Source organism: Uloborus diversus, chromosome 8 (assembly GCF_026930045.1).
Source record: "Uloborus diversus isolate 005 chromosome 8, Udiv.v.3.1, whole genome shotgun sequence".
Lineage (NCBI taxonomy): Eukaryota > Metazoa > Arthropoda > Arachnida > Araneae > Uloboridae > Uloborus > Uloborus diversus.
Genome location: NC_072738.1, coordinates 149,861,638 through 149,886,478, shown reverse-complemented (window position 1 = coordinate 149,886,478; position 24,841 = coordinate 149,861,638). Strand labels below are relative to the sequence as shown.

Here is a 24,841-nt window from a genome sequence, read left to right as displayed (position 1 = left end):
CTTTTCCTACTTCCTTCCTGTCATGATCATTGAGATATAACCAGGATTGCCAGGTTGAGTCAAAAATTGCAAATCAGGCTACTTCTTTGCAATGGATATTGATGTAAAATCTTTTAACTGCCAATTTTGCAGGATATTTTCTGAAATTTGTAGATACACTTTCTTTCTTTGCAAAAAAGCTTTCAAAAGGGAGTTGATCTTTTAAATATTTTAGTGAGCGATTTTGTATATGTCTTGGGCTAATCTTACAGAACTTTTGTAATTGCCTGAGAAAATTTGGAAGCCCTGGATAGTTAATTTCCTTGAACATGGGAAATGTGCTTCTTCTATCTGATACTTCCTTGCTCTCGCTTTGCAAAAGTCCCGGCAATTATGATGATATAGGGTAACACCCCCAGTAATTGGCAGGTCACCAGTGTTCGGCACATCCAACAAAAATGTCCTAAAATAAGATTTGTACCCTATCTTTTAAAAGTAGAAGGCCATACATCAACTGAATGTACATTTACATTAAAGATTATAATTTCAATTCATGTTACTAAATGGTAGCAATGCATAGGAAAGAGAAACAAATGTGGCTCGCATGAAATCAGCCATATTTGTTGCAAAAGCTTCTTCTCTGGCTTAGAAGCATGCGCATCAACCCCTTAAAAGCCAACTTAAAATATATTTTAAATTTTGGTTGTCAAAAGTTTTGTTTAGTTGAAAGATGTTACTTTGCGTGGGTAGAAGTATATTTTTCTCCCTTTTTGGATTTTTGAAGTAATGATGGATGCCATTTACTGGTGCTTCAGTTTTACTAATCTCCAGTAATTGGCACATGAGCCTATATCCACTAATGTGTTGTGCAATATGTCACTATTTGGTTTCTGATACTTTTGCTGCAACAATATTATATGGGTTCTACTATTGATTTGAATCCTACAGAATATACTTCTAAATTTTTTAGAGAAACAATAAAAAATGAATATGCTTGGCCATCAGTCAGATATTGCGACTGTAGATAATCTTTTTACTTTTTATGGTTTTTTAGAATCATTAGGTTAATGTTCCTTTTTCTATGGAAACAGCTATAATTCGTAAAATCAAAACTGCATACCGACTAATGAAATAGCAATGATCTCGATATTTTTCCCCATTTTTATTTTAACACGGATAACACTCCAAATTTACTTTTATTTCTCTAAAATACCTCTTCAACATCAAGATGTGTAATTTAACAGTACTTTATGTAAAATTACCTACTTTAAACTAACATTAATTATGCTTCTTATGATGATAAAATTTGTATGTAATGTAAAAGTGAAAAATAAAGTGATTTTCCAGTTCTATCAATATGCACCAATTGCTGGATTACAAGGTGTCATACACTGGGGTATCAGGTGCCAATTACTGGTGATTTTGGTAACTTTTTATACATGTATTTTTATAAAAAATATCAATTCAAATATTTTTGTTTTCAGCGAACTAAGTAGATGCACAGATGTGCATTCTTTGATACAAAAATATTTTCAAGTTAATATTTTTTTCTAAGTAATGAAAACTAAGGTAAGTTTAAAGGACAAACTCTTAAAGTGCCAATTACTGGGGTCGTTACCCTAGTGCTTCTGAGCAATTTTTATCTTTGATGCACTTTTTTGGGGATGCGGCATTTCTTCTGAAAATTAAGGTAATTACAATAAAAATATTTTAAAAAAAGGAGATAAGATAAATGTTCAGGGACAAAAAAAGAAAGCGAGCATTTATAAACAATTATTAAATTTAAATAATAAAAATATGCTGTTTATTGAAGTCTTATTTATAGGAATTTTATCACATTACCTTGTGAGCCTTGAGCTCTTAGTCTAGAGGAAAACTCCTAAAAAATATAAGAAGCACCAATATTAAAAATACTTTCAAGACTTTCAAACAGAAAATAAAATATTTGAATAAAAATAGTTGAATACTTATAAATCCTTATTACGACTAACTTTTCTAAAGATTATTTATTTTGAAAAAGCCTAGTCCGTAACAGTTTATATCCTTACTAAGATTAAAAATGCGAAAGTGAGTGAGTTTGTTTGTTTGTACTGTTTCCAAGCTTCAACTACTCAGCCAATCATAAACCCTGACAATTGTATACATTGTCAGGCATGCAGAATAGAGCATATTTTACCTTTTATACAGAAAAAAAGGATTCCAAGATATTTATTCAAATTTTATTGAAAACCATAAATTTGAAAGTATCTCATCAGTCATATTTGTTCGATTTTTACACCAAATTATTTTATCATCTCATTTAATAAATAAAACAAAACGCCTAAATAACATTAAATGGTTTATTAAAATGTAAATTAATCCCCCAAATCCATTTTTAATCCCCAGTCTCCCCAAATGACCATGTTTGCGCATGGGTTAATTATTATACATTTCTATGGAAGGTTTCATGTTTTTTGGTCTTTTTAAGGATCAATGATGCTAACTAGGATTTTATGGAACTAATGTTCTTATTTTAATGGCAACAATAAGGAAAATTGTTCTTATTTTCAAGGGTGTTTTATCTATACTATTAGATCTTTTCTGATGAAGATTTTTTAAATTATTTCTGACGGAGATTCTCATTTAATTGTTTCTCCTTTTTCATTTAGGAGGGACAGTTCTCACGTTATCTTCGTTTCTTTCCCTGGCTAGCAGCTGTGCAATATGTAAATATTTAAAACTTCAAGATTTATTTTCTCATATATTCATGCATTCTTATAACAGGATACCTGGAATTGAACTTCAAAAAATACATTGCATTTATTTAACAAGCATTTTTAAATGATTCAGGGTTGCCACAGAAGTTCAAGAATGAAATTCCCTGACATTTCCAGGTTTTCCAGGTGGTTTTGAGAAAAATTCCAGGTTATCGATCTCCACATTCATTTTGCAACATTAATATATACATCTCAAATTTTGATAAAACTTATCTCATTTTCAAACTTTACAAACAATGATTACCAAATTTAATTTACTCAAGCTGAAATAATCAAAAATATGTACTAAGGGTGGTTCAATTTTTTTTTTCTCTGAGCTCGAGTCCAAGACACCCCTTATTTTTTTTAGATTTACTAATAGTATTGTGCTGTAAAAGTTTTAGCTTCTTACTCAAATTTTAAGAGGGTGCTCAATGACCCCTTAATTTAACATTAGCCCTAGTATAAAAAAACCTACAAATTTAGAAACATTTCATTTCCCCAGCTTTTTTTTATGTTAGTAATTATTTTATTGCAATGAATATGCATATAACTCGTGTAGATTATAGTATGTAACATTGGTTTTTTCAGTTCAATGTATTTTTTAACCCCCTCCTCATACTTATGAAGTTTGAGGGAGGGGGTCGAGCACCCTCTTTCAGTTGGAATAGGAAATTAAAATTCCTCCAGTATTTTACTATCCACAATTCTAAAAATATTGAGTGGTGTCCTGTTTTCTAGGAGAAATCTTTTTTTTTTTAAGTGTACTTTTGAACTACCCTAATGTACTAACACAAGTGAAGCATATCACTGTAATAAACAATTAATGTAAATGTAGCATATCTAATTTTCAATAGCGAGGAGCCACTGCCTTACATCAAGTGAAAGAACTGCAAAATTAACAATTGTGACATCTGTATCACAAAAATAAAGTTAATTGCTAAAATCATCTGAACTAAAAACTTATGAAACCTAAACTTTTTCAATTATTGCCTTCTACCTCACCAATCCATTGAACTCAAAGCGCTTTTAGACTTTGGCGTGTAAAAAAATCATGCATCTTTTAGCTTCACATATTTCCCCTGTTTGTTGCTCATAAAACAGGGGTGCTCCTCCCCAAGTTCAAGGGCACCCCCCCCCCCCAATATTTCTGAACGCCTTAGCGCTTTTTTTTATTTTTAACCCTCTTTTTCTTTTATTTTTTAACCTATTTATTTATTTTTAATTATTATTGTTTTGAAAGAAAAGTGTGCTCGCTCCCCAATAAAATACACACACACAGATGAAAACAATAAAGTAAAATAATATGAGTAAATAATTTGAATAAAAATAAAGTAAAATAAATAATTAAAAAATACCCCCCTCCCCCCAAAAAAAAATTTGATGGCGCAACTTGCGCCATAATCACTCCTGTGGGCACCCAGTTATAAAGTTAAATTTTCAGCATTGATCAGAAACTTCTCTGATGTACAGATTTTTTTTTTAATGGGATTACTTTTATTTTGAAAGAAAGAAGCGCATAGGAAATCTTTAAAGATCACTACCAAAATACTAAAAGATTAGCGATAACTTCTGTAAAAAAGAAACTTTCTAAGTTTAAAATTGTCTAATGAACTAAATTGTTTAGAATAATACGATTTCATTAATTAATTTAAAGAAATAATATAAAATATGAAAAGATTTTTGCAGCTCATTAAAAACTTCAGTCGCACTCGCAGACAAAACAATGTGCTGTGCATCATAACAACTTCAGAACTGCTGACGTAAACAAGCAGCGTTTAAACAGAGCCCGCTCAAACGAGGAAGAAAAGAAGTACCTTCTGCGCATGTCCGTGTCCGCCACCGACTGCTATGGCGCACGCGCCAATGGCAGAGAGTTGATAAAAAGAGCTGCAGGGGGAAGAAGAAAGAGGGGAATGACAAAACGACGAATGGGAAGGGAATGGCGGCGAAAAAAAACAAGGCTGAAAGTTTTTTTTTTTTTTGACGTCATAGACCGCGGGCCGCGCTAAGAACGATCGGAAATATGCAATTTTTCATTTTCCCTGACATTTCCCTGATTTTCGGCCATTTTCATTTTCCCTGACAATTCCAGGTTTTCCCGGTTTTCCCGGTGCGTGGCAACCCTGTGATTTCTAAAAAAACTAAATATTCTACTTAATTGTACTTTACATTTCCCAGTTCACCTAAATTTCTTGAACATAACGATTTCAGGAGTTAGATATGAGTTTTTCTTACCTCTAACGTCAAATCTGTTTGGTTGACCATGTTATAACAAACATTAGGAGCAGAAGTTGATCGCTCTCTTTGACCCAGCGGAGGTGGGTGTGGTCTGGGTACTGCTTGAGGAGGGGAAGTAGCAGGTGGTTGTGGATATAAATACTGATTTGGAAGAGTTGCATATTCTTGAGGCTGCTGTGGACCACTTGCACCAGCTAATAAACTAATTGTAAAAAGATCTTTGATTTAGCAAGCTGCTTGGAATTTCATTAATCTATTTAACTTTTTGACTGAGAAAGAATGACTTATTACTTATTGGTGCACATTCCAGCCCCATTTGTGTTTAATTTCAATTTTGCAAGAGTTTATGAAGATTTAATTAGTTGAATTATAACTAAAATCAAAATTATCTAAAATCAGGGTTCATACACTTTTGGTTAAAAAAAGTTCCCTGACTTTTCCAGGTTTTCCAGGTTGTTTTTTAGAAAATTCCAGGTTACTCGCTTCATTCAAAATTTAGGTTTAAATAGTAATATTTTCAAAATAATTAAAATTGTTTAAAGTAGCGATGCAGAAGAACTGAAACTTCTCCCTTAGATTTAAAAAAAAAAAAAAAACTTGGTTTTTTTTTCGTTTGTTTTCTCTGTCAAAATTTTAGGTTTTTTTTAAACATTTTGTTTAAAATTGTTTTAATTTGTTTACTATTTGTTGAAAACAGAGTACTTTCAACTTATTTTAGTGTTTCTTTGATGTCACGCGTAATATTATAGCGTTTTGCTGTAGTCCTGCAGCAACCTTTTAGCATCTGCTTTTGGTTTACAATACTTTTTATTTTCTTATAAGTAGGTTACACGAAACATATTGAGCAAAATGCAATGCTAAATTTCAGTATAAATATGATTAACTTGTTGCATCAATCGGCATACCATGTAATGCATAGTAACAAAAATCAACATCCGCCAATCATAGGCCAATGCCAATAATCTTTTTTTTTTTTTTTTTTCACATATTAAAGGACGCTTACATTAAAATTTCAAACTTTCTTTTCCAGAAAGTAATACCGTAAAATCCCGAAAAGTAACCCCCCCTATCGATTATAGCCCCCCCCATTTTTTGTGAAAAGTGAAATCACTTTAAAATCCTGAATATACCCCCCCCCCCTTCACCTGAAACTTTTCCGATCATCTTCATTTGCCACTCCCTGCAAAAAAAGGATAACATTTTCTGCTTTACTTGGAAAGCATTTACAAAGGTTTAGTTTCCCCCTCCATGTGCAGTTTTGCTTTTCTAAAAAAAAAGAAAGAAAGAAATCACAATGATTTAAAGAAAACAAAAATGGTCTCCATAGTTTATTCCTTCCAAAATGTCTAGAATCCTTTTGATGCAAGGGAACCCTTTTTTTTTTTTTGTTCATAAGTATTACAAAAGAAATTTATACGATTGTACTGCTTTTTATTCCATTTGGAAGGAGCATTTTTGTTCTGATTTGTGAAACTGAATGATCTTCAACACGGAGCCATTTTGAAAACGTGACACCATTTTGGAAACGTGTTGCTTAAAAAGTAGCGCGAAACTTAAAAATAACCTTTTTTTAAAGGAGAAATAATGTAATTGAACGAGTTTAGGATCATCAGAAATGTAAACTTTACTAAATCGAGTAAGAGATTTGTCTGTGTTTGCGTTCGCGATTTTTTGCAAAGCTCAGTTTTCGAAATTACAATCTTCGTAACGAATTTGCGGCCGTGATTGCGATTTTCGCTTCTTTTCTGAAACAAGAACATTAAGATTTTAATTCTTTTACTGTAACCTTATTACTTTCAGTACATAATGAATTTTCAAGCGATAAATTATATGGGTTTTGCCAACTTAAGGTGCAAAATCCTTTCTTTCGAAAAAAAAAAGTGCGCCCTCATGCGATTTATTACTACTAAAAAATTATGACAAGTTTTTATTAATTAATTTCTCTTTCTTCATTAATATTAACTCTTATTTACTTATTATTTCTTTTCTGTACTCTAAAATTAATACTACTAAAAACAATTATTTTCACTAATTTTTCAGAAAAATCTTGATTATAACCCCCCCTTTTGAAATCAACAAGTTTTGTTTTGAAAATAGGGGGGGTTACTTTCGGGATTTTACGGTAGTTAATTTTCAAAAATTCATAACTTTTTGCACATTTAATGTTATTTTCAATATTACACATTGATACAAACGTCCAATTGTGTTTCTGGAAGTTTAAGTCTACTTCCATTGTGCAAACGATCAAATATGGCGTCAAAGTGAAAAATTTAAAATAATAAGTAGATTTTTGGATTTGTAGTATAAAAGTAGTAATAAATAATTAATAATCCTTAAAAAACTACAATAAAAGCAAAATAGTCAGTATTTAGCACATAAGAGTCTAAATCAATTAAAACAAAAAAAAATTTATGAAGATTAAATTTTGAATTTCTCCAGAAAATAATTACAAATTATCCGGAAAAAAAGGGCACAATTTGTGTTGTTTTCAATAGTTTGCATTGCAATTAACATCCAAAGCCGTTTTTGGGAACTTAGGCACTTGAAAAAGTCTTGTGTACTTCCATATTGGGAATGACCAAATATGGCGGCTATGCCCAAAAATAAGAAATAACTTTTTTTTAATTTGTTGCATGAAAACAATTAAAAAATAATAAATCTTCATGATACTACAATTCATTGAAAAGTTTTTATCACATTTGCGTCCGAGGCAGTGAGGACAAGATTAAGTTTTAAGAACAAAATTTTTCATTTCTCAAGAAAATTATTTCAAATAATAATAGAAAAACAATTTGCAGACCATTTTTGTTGTTTTCATCAGTTTTCAATTAAAGAAAACATCCAATTCTGCTTTGTTTTTAGAAACTTAGGCATTTTTGGATCGTATCTCCATCTTGTGAATGACCAAAGATGGCGACTACGTTTCACACGTAGCTGAAATGATTTTCCGATAATAATAAAAAAAAAAAAAAAGATTTTCCCCGATCGACTCTCCCATCTACAGGTTGTGCTTCTGAAGCAGTAAATTGTCTTCTCTCCTGTTGAGTTTGTGCATAATTGCTGTTCACCTGATTTTTTTTCCCTTGGGAACTACTGAGAGCCAAAAATGGCGGCTGCTGAAGATTTTTTGTGTCGCCACTTTTTTCATTGCTTTAAAATTGTTACAATTTTTTTAAATACATTGATAACTAGTATGTTGTGGCCATCACGAAACTTTCTTCTATATTTTTCTTTTTTTTCTTTTCTGATCCCTCCCCATGCTTGACGAGGAAGCAATATTCCCAACAAAAACAAAATTACACATGCAAAAACTTGACGACCATCCCAATGTCTGAATTATTGCAAAAGCAAAGCAAAGAGCGAAAATTGAAAGTTATTTTAAAAGCCTTGCTTGAATTAATTACAAATATTTTATTTGTTAACAAACATAAGATGGCAACAGTTAAAAATTTTAAATCATTGAGATAATATTTCCGATCATTTCCATACAATTAAAATCACGAGAAATACGCAGACGACAATCTATTACGATTTATCTTTCTTATTGTTGCATTAATAAAGCTATTTTTATTCGCAAAAAAAAAAAAAAAAAAAAAAATCAACACCTCTTGGAGCGATTGGCGTCAAAATTGAACCAAAGCCTGTTTACGTATGGATTCACATATATTCCAAATTTCAACCAGAACGTAGCATTACTTCTTGAGATAGGGTACTCACAATGGAAAAAAAGGACAGGCGATTGCGCTACCCCCTTTTTAGCTGTTGACACAAAAATAAAATCAGTTCTTATACCCACTAAGGGCTACTTGCCGATAAATTTTTCTTTCATTCCGTTCATTATTTCTTGAGATACAGCAGTCACAATTGACGACAAAAAACGTTCTATAGCTCAACCCCCGTTTGAGGTATTGACACCAAAATTGAATCAGCACCTGTTCCTGTTACTGGCAACATATGGACCAAATTTTGTTTGATTCCGCCAGTTACTTCCTGAGGAATAGCAATCACGCGTAACTCAAAAAACGTCCCATTGCTCCACCCCCCTTGGATGAATTCGCGCCAAAAACCAATGGGCACAAGTTCACATAGGGGCACATATGTGTACCAAATTTCGTTCAATTTCATTCAGTAGTTTTTGCTGTACAGCGGCCACAAAAAACTGGTCACACACAGACGTGACACACATACACACACACATACAGACAGACAGACATTTTCCAAAAATAGTCGAAATGGACTCAGCACACCTCAAAACGTTCGAATCCGTCAAAATTCGAAACTCGAAAATTTGCACGAATCCAATACTTTCTTCTATATATTAGATATAGAAGAAAGTAATAAAAATGATAGCTACTGTGATTCTTAACATACAGGGTGATCCAAAAGTCAGGACCAACTTTAACTAGTATGTTGTGGCCATCACGAAACTTTCTTCTATATTTTTCTTTTTTTTCTTTTCTGATCCCTCCCCATGCTTGACGAGGAAGCAATATTCCCAACAAAAACAAAATTACACATGCAAAAACTTGACGACCATCCCAATGTCTGAATTATTGCAAAAGCAAAGAGCGAAAATTGAAAGTTATTTTAAAAGCCTTGCTTGAATTAATTACAAATATTTTATTTGTTAACAAACATAAGATGGCAACAGTTAAAAATTTTAAATCATTGAGATAATATTTCCGATCATTTCCATACAATTAAAATCACGAGAAATACGCAGACGACAATCTATTACGATTTATCTTTCTTATTGTTGCATTAATAAAGCTATTTTTATTCAAAAAAAAAAAAAAAAAAAAATCAACACCTCTTGGAGCGATTGGCGTCAAAATTGAACCAAAGCCTGTTTACGTATGGATTCACATATATTCCAAATTTCAACCAGAACGTAGCATTACTTCTTGAGATAGGGTACTCACAATGGAAAAAAAGGACGGGCGATTGCGCTACCCCCTTTTTAGCTGTTGACACCAAAATAAAATCAGCTCTTATACCCACTAAGGGCTACTTGCCGATAAATTTTTCTTTAATCCTGTTCATTATTTCTTGAGATACAGCAGTCACAATTGACGACAAAAAACGTTCTATAGCTCAACCCCCGTTTGAGGTATTGACACCAAAATTGAATCAGCACCTGTTCCTGTTACTGGCAACATATGGACCAAATTTTGTTTGATTCCGCCAGTTACTTCCTGAGGAATAGCAATCACGCGTAACTCAAAAAACGTCCCATTGCTCCACCCCCCTTGGATGAATTCGCGCCAAAAACCAATGGGCACAAGTTCACATAGGGGCACATATGTGTACCAAATTTCGTTCAATTTCATTCAGTAGTTTTTGCTGTACAGCGGCCACAAAAAACTGGTCACACACAGACGTGACACACATACACACACACATACACACACACATACACACACACATACACACACACATACAGACAGACAGACATTTTCCAAAAATAGTCGAAATGGACTCAGCACACCTCAAAACGTTCGAATCCGTCAAAATTCGAAATTCGAAAATTTGCACGAATCCAATACTTTCTTCTATATATTAGATATAGAAGAAAGTAAAAATGAAGATTAGATCTTATAAAACGAAATTCTCTGGGAAAAAATTGGGAAAAGAAAAATTTTGGGGACACATTTGGAAAATTCCTTGACATTTTTGACTAAGACATTTTCCCTGATAATTCCAAGTTTTCCCGGAGCGTACGAACCCTGAACCGAACAGAATGTTGTGGCAACCCATCTAAAACTTTAGGCAGTAGAAAGAAATGCGTTCCCCTCACTGACTCCATGCAAGAAAATATTCGCTCTTTTGGCGCATTTTTCGTTGTGAAAAAAAAAAAAACGTTCATTTTTCGATTGCAGTTTTTAAGTGCCAGCGTCGGTTTAGATAAAAATTTACAATTTTTTTCGTGAAATCACAATAAAAACGAAGACTAGATCTCATAGTACTTAATTCCTTGGGAAAAAAATGGAAAAAAAATTTTTGGAGGACAAAATTTTAAAACTCCCTGACTTTTCCCTGACATTTTTGACAGTGTCATTTTCCCTGACAATTCCCGGTTTTCCCGGAATTCCCGGAGCGTACGAACCCTGCTAAAATATAAAAACACTAAATATTTATGCTGAAACAAATAAATGAGGCCTTCATTAAAAAAATAAATAAATAAATAAAATAGAGTGGGAATTAGTACTTACTATCTATAGTAATTATTTTCTACCCGTAGAGGTTGACAAAGAGTAGGAACACCATTTGCACATCTTTGGTGAAAGCGATACCCACACGTTTGACATCGAAAACCATGAAAAAGTAACCGCCTACAGCATTCACAGAATGCAAGAGTAAAGAAAGTTTTACGAACCTAAATGGAATAAGAAATTAGTTCAATTCATTTTTGATGTCTTTGGAGAATCAGCCAAACATGAGCTAAAAAAATTAATTACTTACAAAATTATGTGATATGCTAGTAGTAATAGGAATTCTCTCCCGAATTTCAACAGTAATTTCTTCGCCTTCTAATGTACTAATGTCATCATCCCAATTAACTCGCATTCTGGAACAAAAAAAAAAAAAGGATTTTTTTAAAAAATAAAACAAAATTTAAATACAAATTGACTAAATAATCACATTATATGAAATATTATCTAAGACTTTATAAACTACTTGGCAATTAACAAGAAAAACTTATCATTTTATCTACAAAATAAACGGATGACTAAATAAAATGCAGCAGAATTTTTAAACATTGAAAATCAAACATTTTCACTACATAACACATTTGCTTGCAGGCACTTTTTCCCCCCTGCACACTTTGTACAGTGGATAGTAGTACTAAGCAATCCGAACATCAGGGTTTCAAAATTACAGGTAATCTAAACAGCTTGTGATGTGAAAACCTAAATTTACATGAACAGAAATTATTGAATTGTGGCATAGTTCAATTGTTCTATAACTTGTCATAGCATTACAAACACTGAATTCAACCGGCAATTTTTAACTACTTTTTCCTTTGACTAGACTTATAAGCACTTCAACTTTTTTTTCACTTGGAATTTCAGAGACATAAATTAATGAAAAAAAAAAGAAGTGAACATTTTTCATATGCTTAACATGTCCAGATTATAGCAACGAAGAAAAAAAAATTTCCTTGAAAAATATATCTATATTAATGGAAAATTCCTCACCTCCGTGACAGACCTTATCAATGTCATTATTTCTGAGGAGAAAATAAATAATGGAGGAGAAGTACATCAATAATAGGTATTCTACCAAAATTATAAATTGCCAGTATATTCTCAAGTTTACTAAATGCTATTTTTTAACATACATTTTAAACTACTAATCAAGCCGTACTTTAATTCAGAGAGCTTAATATTATATTCTCACTAATCATTAAAATAACTGATTGTTTGCAAAATTAACAAAATTACTACTTTGATATTAAATTAGCCTCGATTTTCAAGTATTAAAAGTTTTTTTTATTTTTTTTTATTTCTATGAACAAGGCATTTTTTTTATTTATGAGTAAAATAATTGGAACTTAGCTGGTCCATTGTTTATGGTTACTTCTAGTAGGTAACACTTTCATGTAAGAACGAGAAAAAAGGAAAGCAGAAGGATTCCAAATTGAAAAATTATTTGAGTTCAAAAGTTACCCATAAAGATTGAATGGCTACTTATAATTAAAAAATAAAATTAAATTCAAAGTGCTTCTAAAATTAACCTGCTGACCTCAGGCTAAACCCTAAAAGTTTTAAATTTTTATGTCTCATTAACATAACGTAGTTTAGTGAACAATAATATGAAAAGTCGCTCAAAAAAATTGGATGAAATTTTGAAATTATTTTGGGAAAATGGAGAAAAATAAATCTTTTCTTAGAAACAAACTATTAACTATTTCTGAAGTCAAAATTGTTAGAGAAAAGTATGATGGATGAATTGGAAGCATTAAAAATAATCATTTGGATCATTCGGCCGATTATCAACAGCTGATTAATCGGTATTCGGATCCCTAATTAGCATCCATATAATTTTAATGGTTATTAATTAGCGACTTTTCCCGTTATTTGGCACACCTGAGTAAGTTCAAAGCTAGATAAGTTCAGCAGATGATACTTGAAGCTAAAGCTTCTCTTTTTTTTTTTAACTTTATTTTTTTTTACATCAGTCATATTTTTTACATTTTAGTCGTTTTTCGGCTGAAATAGTAGCAATGTTATACAAAATAGTCGTTCTTTTCTTACTCTAAGCTAAAATAGCTCTTGACTTTAAACTACTTTAAAACTAAAAAAAGGGAATATTGTTTTCAAAAAAGGTCAAACACACCTGTAAGTTGTAACTAAGCAATGATCAATCAAAAAAAAAATAATAATAATAAAACAACCTTTGCAACTATACTGTTTTCATTCTTTAGGTTTCTAATAGCTTCCTGGAAAAAATAGCCCATTTTTCTTCTTCGAAAAAAAATAAAAATAAAAATAAGCAATTACTCACTTTCCATTGCACCTATAAACTACACACATGTCAGGAGTAAGTTTCCGCCTTCTCATTGCTTTAAATAAAGCATCTCGAACAGTTTGTCCTGGTCTAACTTGAACCTAGTACAAAAGGAAAAAGTCCAACATTAATCCACATACGAAAAAAAGAAAGAAGAATAACTGTATCTAGTATGTATTTCAAGAAAATTCTTAAATACAAACAAGCAACATTATCAGAAATGAGATAATGAAAGGGAAAATATATTTTTATTGCAAAAGTACATTAAAAAAAACATTATATGTTAATTTGTATGCTGTTGAACTTTCAATAACTCACACCGAGTATTCAACAAAATGGAGCAAATCATATATTTTTTGTCATTAGCCATGTCTACCTTCTTGCACTTTCCTATTGTCTTCAACTTGAGAGTTATGTGCTATTAGTCAATATGATAGAAGCTTACTGCTTGCGTCATGTTTATTTGTGAAAAAGAAAGAGGCAATATCATATTAAGTTTTGATTAGAATGATACTTTTGTTATAAATGAGTGATTTCATTTAAAAAGTACTGCATAATTTAATTGAAACTTGGATGCATTGATTTCTAAAAATTTTGTTCATTTTTTGAGTTATCATATTTTTGGATGGTTTGATGGTGAAAGATATTAACAATGAAAGTGTACCTTTTTGCTTCAATGGCCTAGTACACAAAGCATATTTTTATGTGCCAAAGACAACTGGTTAATTTTTCAAAGTCATTGAAGTTCTTGACAGAATCTAAATTTTTTATGTCAAAAAATTTGATGAATTTTAACATAAAAATCAGGGTTGAGTGATTACTTTTACAGTAGATATTCAGTATTTTGGAGTAGATGTACAGTACAAAGAATCATGCGACTGGTTGGACTAATCAAGCTGAGGTAGAAGTGAGACTAATAGGCAATCTTTTTGACAATTAAAGAAGGGAAAATGTGATTTGTGGTTAAAACATACCATTTTTTTCAATGCCGAATAAAATTACGATACTTCCTTAACTAGAAAACGGAAGTAAAAAAAGAGCTTATGGAGGAATTGACTTCGAACAAAAGCTTTAGCTTTTAATGTATGTAGCAATTTCAGCCAGCAGAATATATTTCTAAATATCTGTACCTCAGAGCCCAAGGAACGTAAGTCACATTATGATAATTTTACCGTAAAGAGGAAAAACTTTTTCCTGGCGTATCCAAAGGATGGCAGAGGCGCTCTTTTAACCCTGATAAAAAATTTAAAAAGATTTTTTTAAAAAACATACAAAGCACTAATAAACAGAAAATGCAATTTTTTGGACTTCCGTCCTTCTGGCTCTGAGGTACAAATATTAGGGTTAAAGTCATTTTTTGAGAAAAATCTGAAATTCTATCTACATCGAATTTCATGTGAGAACATTTGTATAAAGTTGTTTATAATAATTATTATTTAATAATAAATTCCTGTATTTTCAATAAGCATCAACAATTGGTGGAGCAATTTCAGAAATGTGTTCTCATGTAAGTACACCATGACCCAATCAATTAAATATTAAAAACTATAGCTAAATATAAGGGGAAAAAAGAACATCAACAAACTATAGATAAGTTTACAAACATATTTGAAAGCAAAAAAAATTTTAATTTTCATCTGTTTTAAAATATATTTCATGTAATTAATTACCTAAGATTATTTAAAACATATTACTTCAAAGAGTAAAAAATAAAAATCAATCATATAAAAAGTTTACTTACAGTAGTACGTTGCTGGTTGGGTAGAAAAGCTCTCACTACAGATTTTAAAGGTGACCTAGGAGAAATTCTTGGACTTGTATCTGCAGTTGTACAACCTATAAAAAAAATGAAACAAAACAAGTCAATCTTCTAAATACGTTCAAACATGACACAACTGTGATAAAAAATAGCTTTAACACCTAAATTTAATGACTCTGTATTCACAATACAGCTAATCCTTCAGCATTAAAATTTCAAAACCAAAGTATAGCACTTGACATTTCCCTAGACATTAACTGACATACCCTATTTATTCGCCCACTTAGTAATATGATTTAAATCTTCTTGAAGCTGTTTTACTTGCTTTTCATTTTCTACATTTCCCAGAACTTTTATATCATCAGCAAAACAATTCATGTTTCCAGAAATATTTTCATGAATGACAAAAAATTTTAATTTACCATTCTTGTATATCACACTAAAATGCTTGCTTGTTAAGTAAGTATTACTCACGCTATTACGTCACGCAATTTTTTGTTGTTACATCACTGGTTGAAGCAGGTAATATAAGAATTTTAAAAAATGTTTTAAAAACAAACCCAACTACGGCAAAAAAATTAAAATATATGAAACAAGGTAGTTACTGTTTGATATCATCGTCTTATTGAATAAAATAAGTCATTTGATATGTTAGATATTCCTATTTAGTTCTATTGAAATATTCTGTCACTTTCACATTAATAACATTATAATTCAATTCAAATGCCGTAGTCGTGCGTTATCAACTGCAGGAAGAAAATAGAATTAATATACTAGTGCTTTATGTAGCTGACAACGCACGACTATGGCATTTGAATTGAATTATAATGTTAATAATGTGGAAGTGATAGAAGATTTCAATAGAACTAAATAAATAGAAACAGGGCCCAATACAGGCTGATTTTGCTACCGTTTTTCAGCATCTGCACAAAAATCTTGTTTTGAAATCAGTACTTTCACAAAAATCAAGTAAAAAAATCAGTAGCTTCATAAAAACATCGAAAATTTCACAAAAATTCAAATTTTAAAATATAAAATTTGTTTCTTTGTTTAAAACAAAATTTGCTCATAAAATAAAATTCTAAGCAGGTTTATATGAACAATCGCTTAAATAGCAAACTTTCTGTAGCATTTTAACTAGTTTACACCTGTTTCTCGCAAAAATATATTTATGCAATATTATCGCAATCTTTTAACATCTGTTTTGGGAAACCGTTTTTCTCATAATTTCCTATATTGTACACAGTACATAGCCCATTAAGCTGAAACTACTCTTGTATTTTTCGTACTTCTTAGGTTTTTAGCTCCCCCCCCCCCCTAAAAAATGAAACCTGTTAAAAATACTAAAAAGGTGACATTTACACTTTTCGAACTAAAATTTCACTTGTTCTACTTCTCTTTTACAAAAATTAGGATGCCTCTAAAAATTCAAAAGCAATGCTGTTTAAAAAAAAAAAAAACAAAAATAGAATGCTGCAATACTTTCACAAAAATAGGTAGCGAGAAAAAAATCCTGGATTGGCCCCTGAGAAATATCTAACATATCAAATGACTTGTTTTACTCAATAGGACGATGATATAAAACAGCACCTACCTTGTTTCATACATTGTAGTTGTACTGTTCGGCATAGTTGGGTTCCATTTTCTGAATATTAATTTTTTTTTTTTTTGAAATGAAAGACAGAAATCACACAAAACCAAATCCTACATGCGCATATATAGGGTCTTAGATTCAGAAAAACAAAAATGACCAAGTTCTGCAATTATTACAAAAGTGCATCCAAGACACTTCCATTAAAAAAAAAAAAAATCCCTATACACTCCAACAAAATGTTTTAAACAGCTGCTCAACTGTACTATTCTGCGATTACACAACTACATTCAAATGAAATGCAGTAATAAAGTGCTGAAAAACAGATTAGATAAAATGCCTCATACAGAAACATGAAAAGCTGTTTTACAGACAGTGTAATTAATACACAACAAAATTGTATAACAGCATTAACAAATTCAAGGAATAACAAAATACATTCCTAAAAATATTTATTTCTTTTAATGTAAAGCAAGTAGTTTTAAGACCCAAATTTCCAGACAATTCACACGAAGTAGCATTCAAGCAATTTCGTGTATGACTTGTACACTTACTTGAAAAATTAACTTGATTATTAGAAGGAAGTTGCATTCCTGCTAGGAATGAATCACCATCATCTAAATATTCTGGGGAATCTCTTCCATCACAGTTATTGCCTATTTGCTCCAATAATCTTTGTTCCTGTATCTGAAATTCATTCAGTTTGCTCGTCAGATCTTCATATTCCTAGAAAAAAGGGAGAGCATAAGCAAAATTATTATGTGTCTTAATCTTGGCTTTTTGTTGTTCAAAAAAGAATTCCAGATAGGGGGATAAAAATTGGAGCTGGCAGAATATAGAAGCATCAAAGTTCAATTATTTTTCTGAACTTAATAAAAATTTTGAAAACTAGAACTTAAAACATTAATGCTAGTTAAAAAATGAACTTTAATTAAATTAAAAGAAATAATAATAAAAATTATTAATCTTTAGAGGGCATAAAAAGATATCTACACCTGACACCCTAAGTAAGTAAAAAGTACTTAAGTTATTACCTTTTATATCTTTGCTCTATTCTTCTACATCTTACATTTTATAGAAGAGTAAATTATGAACACCTAGACACCTACAAAGCAAAAAGCTAGGAAACATTCTTACTTTTTGATCCCAAGAAAGGAGTTTATGAAGTTATGATGATCAAAACTTCATATGCTCTAATAAGCTCACAGACACTTTCATCCATTCATTTTAGGTTTAACCCGGGAGAACTCGCGGTACTTTTCGTCACACGAAAGCTCGCAGGGGGCTCCGTAGGCCCGGAGTGGTTATTTCAGTAAATTGAGTTTGCAAAATAGAAAAAAAAAATTGCGTTTTCAACCCTGAATTATAAATAGATAAACAGTCTCTATAATAGGTTTTAAAGGGTAAAGTTTAAGAAAGTTTTATGATACATGAATCTTAATCTTCTGATCATGACTGATGATCGCTGTACTGTTCTGTGTCAACTTCTTTTTCATCATCTTCATTAAGGGAGTTCTCATCAGTTGAAACATCAACCAACAAGGTCTGCAACCTCTTCATTTCATCTTTGTAGCTTAAATAGCGATGCATTTCACAACCTCTTCCTTTACACTCACAATCTGAAATGAAAAGCGTGAGCGCTCACTCCGGGCCTCTGAGGCCCAAACCGGAGTTTTCTGGGGAAAAGGGGGAATGTACATTCCTGAAAAGCATGTGGTCAGTATGTAGGTCACCTCGAATGCAGCTGCTGTGGACCTCATTTATTTCCGTTGAAGGGGTGATTTTTGGCAGCGTAGTTTTGTGATGACCGGGCTTGAGAGGCCCGATGCGAGTTCTCCCGGGTTAAGTACTTTGATATGAGGTGGATATGTATTAGAGTTTCGATGAAATTTGAGCTGTCAACATTAGGTTTTTTGATCAGGTTAATCTCTCCTTTATCAAACAAAATGGCACACATCAAAAATTGAAATTCAAATATCTCCTTGATTTTTTATATGAAAATTTCTGATCCTGGGACAAAATCTGGTATGCATTTGCGCTCAATTATACCCCAGAATATATAACAAAACTATCTTGCTTAAGCCTTTTTTTTTCCCATCTCCTAAACATTTTTGGGAAATGGATATGTTCCCTTTTGATAAATTAGTAGTCAAATAATAAAGTTTTGAAGCCTAGAAAAAATTAAATAAAAATACTTACAGTTATATACATAGATGGGGGGTGTTGATATTCAGCAAATCTTGCATTTAAAGCTTCTAAATTTCCTTTTGTTAATCTTATCATACTTCTGATGTTCTTTAACTGGAAAGGGAGAAAAAATAAAATATTATATTTATTTTCAATTTAAAAGCGCATAGCAATACCGATACCTCCCCTCCCTCCCCACACACAAAAAAAAAAAAAAAAAAAAAACTTGTAATAATGTTTTGAAATTGAGACAGAGACCTGAAAGGAAATAATTTGAAAGAAATTAAAAATGTGTTGTACAATTTCATCAATAGTTAACACAATTTCATTAAACAACCTTGTATCAAAAACAAAAGATTTAGCAAATCATCTGTAGTGCAGAAAATTGAATCTGCAGTATAATAATAGGATTGAAGAATCATTTACTCTTGAAACTATCAAAAAAATATTAAGAAAACATAAGTATCAAGGCAGAACACCTCAAAGGAAATCTAACTATATAGCAAAGTAAATCAACAAGCTAGGCTCACAGAAGTAAGCACTGTTACTGCGATTTGTTCATAATTTTTTCAAATAATTTGTTTTAGGTTCCTTTTACAGAGGTAGTTTATTTTTTATTTATTGAATAGCTAAGATAAACTCTTCAGCACTGGTTTAGGGGCGATAACTAGCTTACTGCTTAAATGTTTGCTTAGTTTTAATTTAATTTTTATAAAATTATTCGTTTCTAAAAAATATTTTTCTTGCTAAAACATAAAATGACATTGGTAGTAAATATTTTTACAAAGTTAAACTGTTTATTAATACTAATAAGATACGCATAGAACTTAGATTCATTTTTAAGCTGAATATATATATAATTAATAGTATTTTCTTTTCCTAACCTCAATTTTTCCGGCATACGGGAAAGGACCAGGCAAGTGTTGTTATTTAAAATCTGGTGAGCCCTGAATTTTGCGGCATGATGGCTAATGCAGGATAATACCATTGAGAAGAGATAAAATGGAGGGAGTGAAGACTTTTATTCATGCAACCAAGATCCCAAGTCACATGACAGATTTTTAAGAGAAGCATTGGAGGAAATTAGGTTTCTTTCACTTGTTTCACGCAAAACATCCAATCATTCCTCGTTGTAGAGTCAGATGATTTGGGGCGTTTGGGTCAGCTTTTGGGCAATTCCATGATAAAGACAACCAGATGATCAAATTTTCAAACTTAAAATTTCTAAACAAATAAGGTATCATTTTAAAGGTAAAGAGATGTATATTTTGAAATGCCTGTCTAAAATTTGATGACTTCAGTTATAAATAAGTTACAGGAGGTTAAACTAAGGTCAACATCTTGAGTATTTTCAAACCATATTTGGTGATTCGCAAAGAAGTTCTATTTTTTCCAAAAAATACATAGCAATATTATGAATTGACATGAATAACCATTTAAAAATACAATGTGTTGCTGGTGATGCTGCAAAAATGTGTCAAAATATTAATTCATTTTGATTTGTAAAAGAATTTCTCTAGGGTACATTAAGTGTTTTACGTCCGACACCAAAATGTGCAACTAATTATGCTGAGTCAATAATTTTAAAGCTACATACATGTAATTTTGGGTACAAAGCAAGATTTTCAATCTCATTGATGTAACCTATTTTAATTTTGTAACAAGTGAATATTTTTTATTAAAATCTAGGTGTTGGACGTAAAAATTTTTTTACGTCCGACACTGTTGCATTTTTTTACACAGCATATGTTTTCATCTGTGTTTCTCCTATTTTTGCCTTTAATTTCAAAGTTTAAGCAAAATATACATAAAAAACAACTTAGTGAATTCACTGTATATACATGTAGGGTTGAATGGGGTAAGTAGTACCCTTCATGAGAACAGTTTGTGTATATAAAGGTGTGTTGAATGAATGTATGTAATACAGTTGATTAAGATAAATTTTGGCAAATTAGCCAAAACTATAAGTTGAAAAAGAAATTGGAAACACTAAATGACTGCATCTATGTAAAGTTGGCAAAGGAAGAGAACCATTATCAACATTAGTCCTACATAAATCTTAATGGTTTTCTTTGACAAAAGTTTCCCAAATAACTAATCACAAGCTTTAGCAGTTTTTGTAGCTAAATTATCAATTCATAGTTGCCTTGTATTTCACTAATACAAATATTTCAACAGAGTTGCTTTTGATTTTCAAATCTTCATTGTTATGGGGAACCACTTCTTCCTTAGTGTGGTGACATCTTATGGCAAAATTTCACGGGGTAAGCGGAACTCCTCCTTTAAAACAGTTATTACTAATATTTCATTCAAAAATTCTGGATGCAGCATGCACTTTAAGTTAAACTGTACATGAAGGTTTAATGATCATAAAAAAAAAATAATAAAAGCTAACCGGGAAACACTTCTTTGAAAAATGTTGCTTAAACTAGGCAAAAAATATTTTTCAGATTTTTTTTTTCTTTTTTGACTAAGTTCTCTGATCTAGAAAAAAAATTCCTCAAAACCCAAAAAAATGCAAAACCAATCATTGTGATGAACCATGACATGATCAATGTAAAAAAGCATAAAAACCACCTTATGCTTTTTTCAGTTTTCGAGGGTGAACCACTTACCCCAGTGACCCACTTCCCCCAAGCAACCCTACGTCTGAATTTACTTGGTAAATTCTGCTTCTGTGTATTTAACCTGTAATTTACATATTTATAACTGTAATCATTGTTCTGTGTTTACATTTAAGTGCAATAGTTTACATCTAACATGAACAATTTACATCAGACACCGAAAATTTACGTCCAACACCAAGCTAATAATATTTTTTAAATAATTTTTTTCTTAATAATATCATTTGAAAAATGTGAAATATGCTTCAATCATAAGTATACTTAAGAATATTGAGCTGTTTTTAAAATGAAAATGTAAACCAATTCACAGACTTTTAATAATTTTTAAGTGAACCATCAATTTTATTATTTGTGTGTTTACGTCCGACACCAACTCGCTAAATTTTTTGAATTTATACTTTAAGAATCTATTTTGAAAAACTAACATGATTTTTCATTCAGTGAGATGAAGTAAGTATCTTGTAAATAAATTTAATCATTTTGGATCAGTTTATGTTTGGTAAATGGAATTAAAACAGGAATTTTTCTTCATTTTTTATGTCCGACACCATGGAATTTCCCTTTTGCTAAGCCAATGATTGGACTTGCTCCCTCCATTTTAATTCCTGCTCTAAGGGTAATACGGTACATTTTAAAATATTTTACAAAACTATTATACCCTTGAAAACAACTGTTGCACCAGTACTTCACTGTTCAAAACAGTTTTTGAAGTCAGCTTTAGAAATTGCTGACAGCTAGCTCCTCCCTCATTTTTATCTTGACCTCTTCAATGTTGTCAAATCGGTGCTCTTTCATACCCCTTTTCGTTTACGGAAATAATCTGACAAAAGTCAGATGTCTTTCCATACATAAGCTCATTTCTTTTGCATTGAAAAAAGGCATTCCTTGTAACGCCGAAACACGTGTCGGCAGTAACCTGCAGTTAATACTTTTTGACAGTTATTTCCACTTTAATAACAATTAGTTTTACCTAAAAACTTTTTATGCGCCATTGGAATTCAAGTAGCATATTCATCTAAATACACTTAAATGTTATTATAAGCACACTTAATTTCATTTTTAATCTTAATTTTTTCTGTGAATATAGATAAAATTAAATGTTATTTCCCAGCACACTATTGTTTTTTATTTGTTCATATAAAATTAAAATTTATAAATTTTATGCATGAATTCCATAGGATTAAATTGATGTACTATCACACATATTGGCTATTTCTTTTACCAAAAATTTCATTTCTGGCGGAAGTACCCTTTATGATATAACAATATAGATATGATTGTGTCAACTGCATTTTAAACATTCTTATTGTTATATAGCAATACAGTAGCAGAGCCAGAAAGGAGGGTAAAAGGCCTAAGCCCCCCAGAAGGCAGGATGAATTTAAAAAGGGTCATGACTAAGGAGATCAGCCCATATGCTCTGTTTTCAATCAGCCTGTACCGTTATCCCCGCAAATTCTGTTGGGACGCAGAAATGTCCAGTTTTCTGAAAATTACCATCCTACCTACTGCAGCAAACTTGGGGAAAAAAAGAAAAGTGCAAGAAACTTGAGCCTAGATGATAAAATACAGAGTAGAGATCAAGTTAGTCACATGACCAATCGAGCAAAGTAAGCATATTCACGCGACTAGTTGATCAGTGTGACAAAAATAGTTATCATATTTGAGAAAATTGGTTTTTTATGTAAATAACTTTTGGTAAATCAAAAGAATACCACAGTAGCAATTATGCTGCCGTAACAAATTTGTGGGCAACAATACGGAGAATGTGCTATAAATATTCAAGTGTGGTTATACAATTGAAACTTTTAAAATTATCAAAAAATGGTGAAGCACTCACACATGTCAGCTATTTTTGGATAATTTTTATTGTTTTGGTCAAGTTGAAATACAGTAGACCCTCGTTTTATGCGGTTTAAGATTTGACACCTTTATTTTATTTTACACGGATGCGGCAATGCAAACAGATAAAATTTTCCCCTCGTTCAAAATCCAAACTCTTAAAGGTTGCAGATTACACGTAATCAACTGCATTTTGGCGTACTAATAATCCAGCTTGGGCTACTGGAGACATTTTATGCAGTTGGTTCCAGAGCTCTTTCCAGAAGTAAAGTTATTAAACTCACACAGTTCAGAACTCACTGCAAGAAGAGCTTTTAGGAATGACAACGGAGGCCCAATCCAACGAGGATACCGATGTCGGTGACGCACAACCAAAAACGTTCACATTGAAAATTTTGAACCATTCCTAAACAATAGAAATGATCTTTCTGATTTGTTAGTAAAGGAAGATTCCATCATGGAAATGACACAAGTGATCACGGATGCATTAATGCTCTGCAAAGAATTTCAGAGAAAAACTCTTAATGACTTCCAAAAGACTATCATAGTCAGCTTTTCTTTATAAACAGAACACGAAATTAATTTTTGTTTTCTTTATATATGTTGTGCATAAAAGTCGATATAAGTACACATTAAACTTATTATACAACTAGTCATCACTAGATTGAAGTATTTTATCTACAGAGCCAAACCCCTATTTTAACACTATTATTAGGACCAGGCCCGTGTCCAGATTCTCATAAAGGAGGGTGGGGGGGGGGGGGGGGTTGATGCTTCTACAGCCTTACCCAATAAGGGGGGGGGAACCCTCCAAAAACTTTAATTTTATGTCCAATTGCTAATCCTAGTATGGCATTTATACATCTGTAAGAACTGCTGTACCCCCCCCCCCCCCCCCGAAAGATAACTCTGGCTGCGCAAGTGACCACAGTATTTTTTCATTTCACAGCTTCTTTTTAATATAAAACCTTATTTGTTCCTCTGTAATCAAATCTGTTTACTATGCGGAGAATTACAATAAGTATTAAAATCTGCAAAAATTCTTTCATAATGAATGTAGCGTTTATATCAGGTTTTATGTTCTTAAATAATGCATAATGAGCTAGAGTCTGATGCAGATTCAAATTACATTACCAAACACAATCGCTAATGCATCTTCATAGCAGTAACATATGCAAAATTCATCATAACCTCCTTACAATAAGCAATATAAAAGCAGTTAATGCTTAAAATTGACAGATCATTCAGCAGTTAAGTCTTAAATTGCAAAATAACTCCAGAAAGATTTTTTTTTTCAAAGCGCTGCACACAAACTTTCACACTCAAGTCAATAAGGGGTCAAATGTGCGTTTACTTCATTCGGCTTATTATT

At 31.6% G+C, this 24,841-nt stretch overlaps 1 protein-coding gene across 1 annotated transcript in view; it reads right to left on the bottom strand.

The window, feature by feature from the left end:
* Positions 1-19,111, bottom strand: part of LOC129227853 (serine/threonine-protein kinase B-raf-like) — a 33,348-nt gene extending 14,237 nt beyond the window's left edge. Inside the window, exons 1-8 of the mRNA XM_054862471.1 lie at positions 19,016-19,111; positions 17,371-17,542; positions 15,208-15,302; positions 13,464-13,567; positions 11,418-11,523; positions 11,168-11,331; positions 4,953-5,157; positions 1,822-1,858 (exon numbers count right to left, since the gene is read on the bottom strand). Coding sequence (XP_054718446.1) covers positions 1,822-1,858; positions 4,953-5,157; positions 11,168-11,331; positions 11,418-11,523; positions 13,464-13,567; positions 15,208-15,302; positions 17,371-17,542; positions 19,016-19,099 — 967 coding nt within the window. The 5' untranslated portion in view covers positions 19,100-19,111. The remainder of the gene's footprint in view (positions 1-1,821; positions 1,859-4,952; positions 5,158-11,167; positions 11,332-11,417; positions 11,524-13,463; positions 13,568-15,207; positions 15,303-17,370; positions 17,543-19,015) is intronic.
* Positions 19,112-24,841: the final 5,730 nt, after the last annotated feature.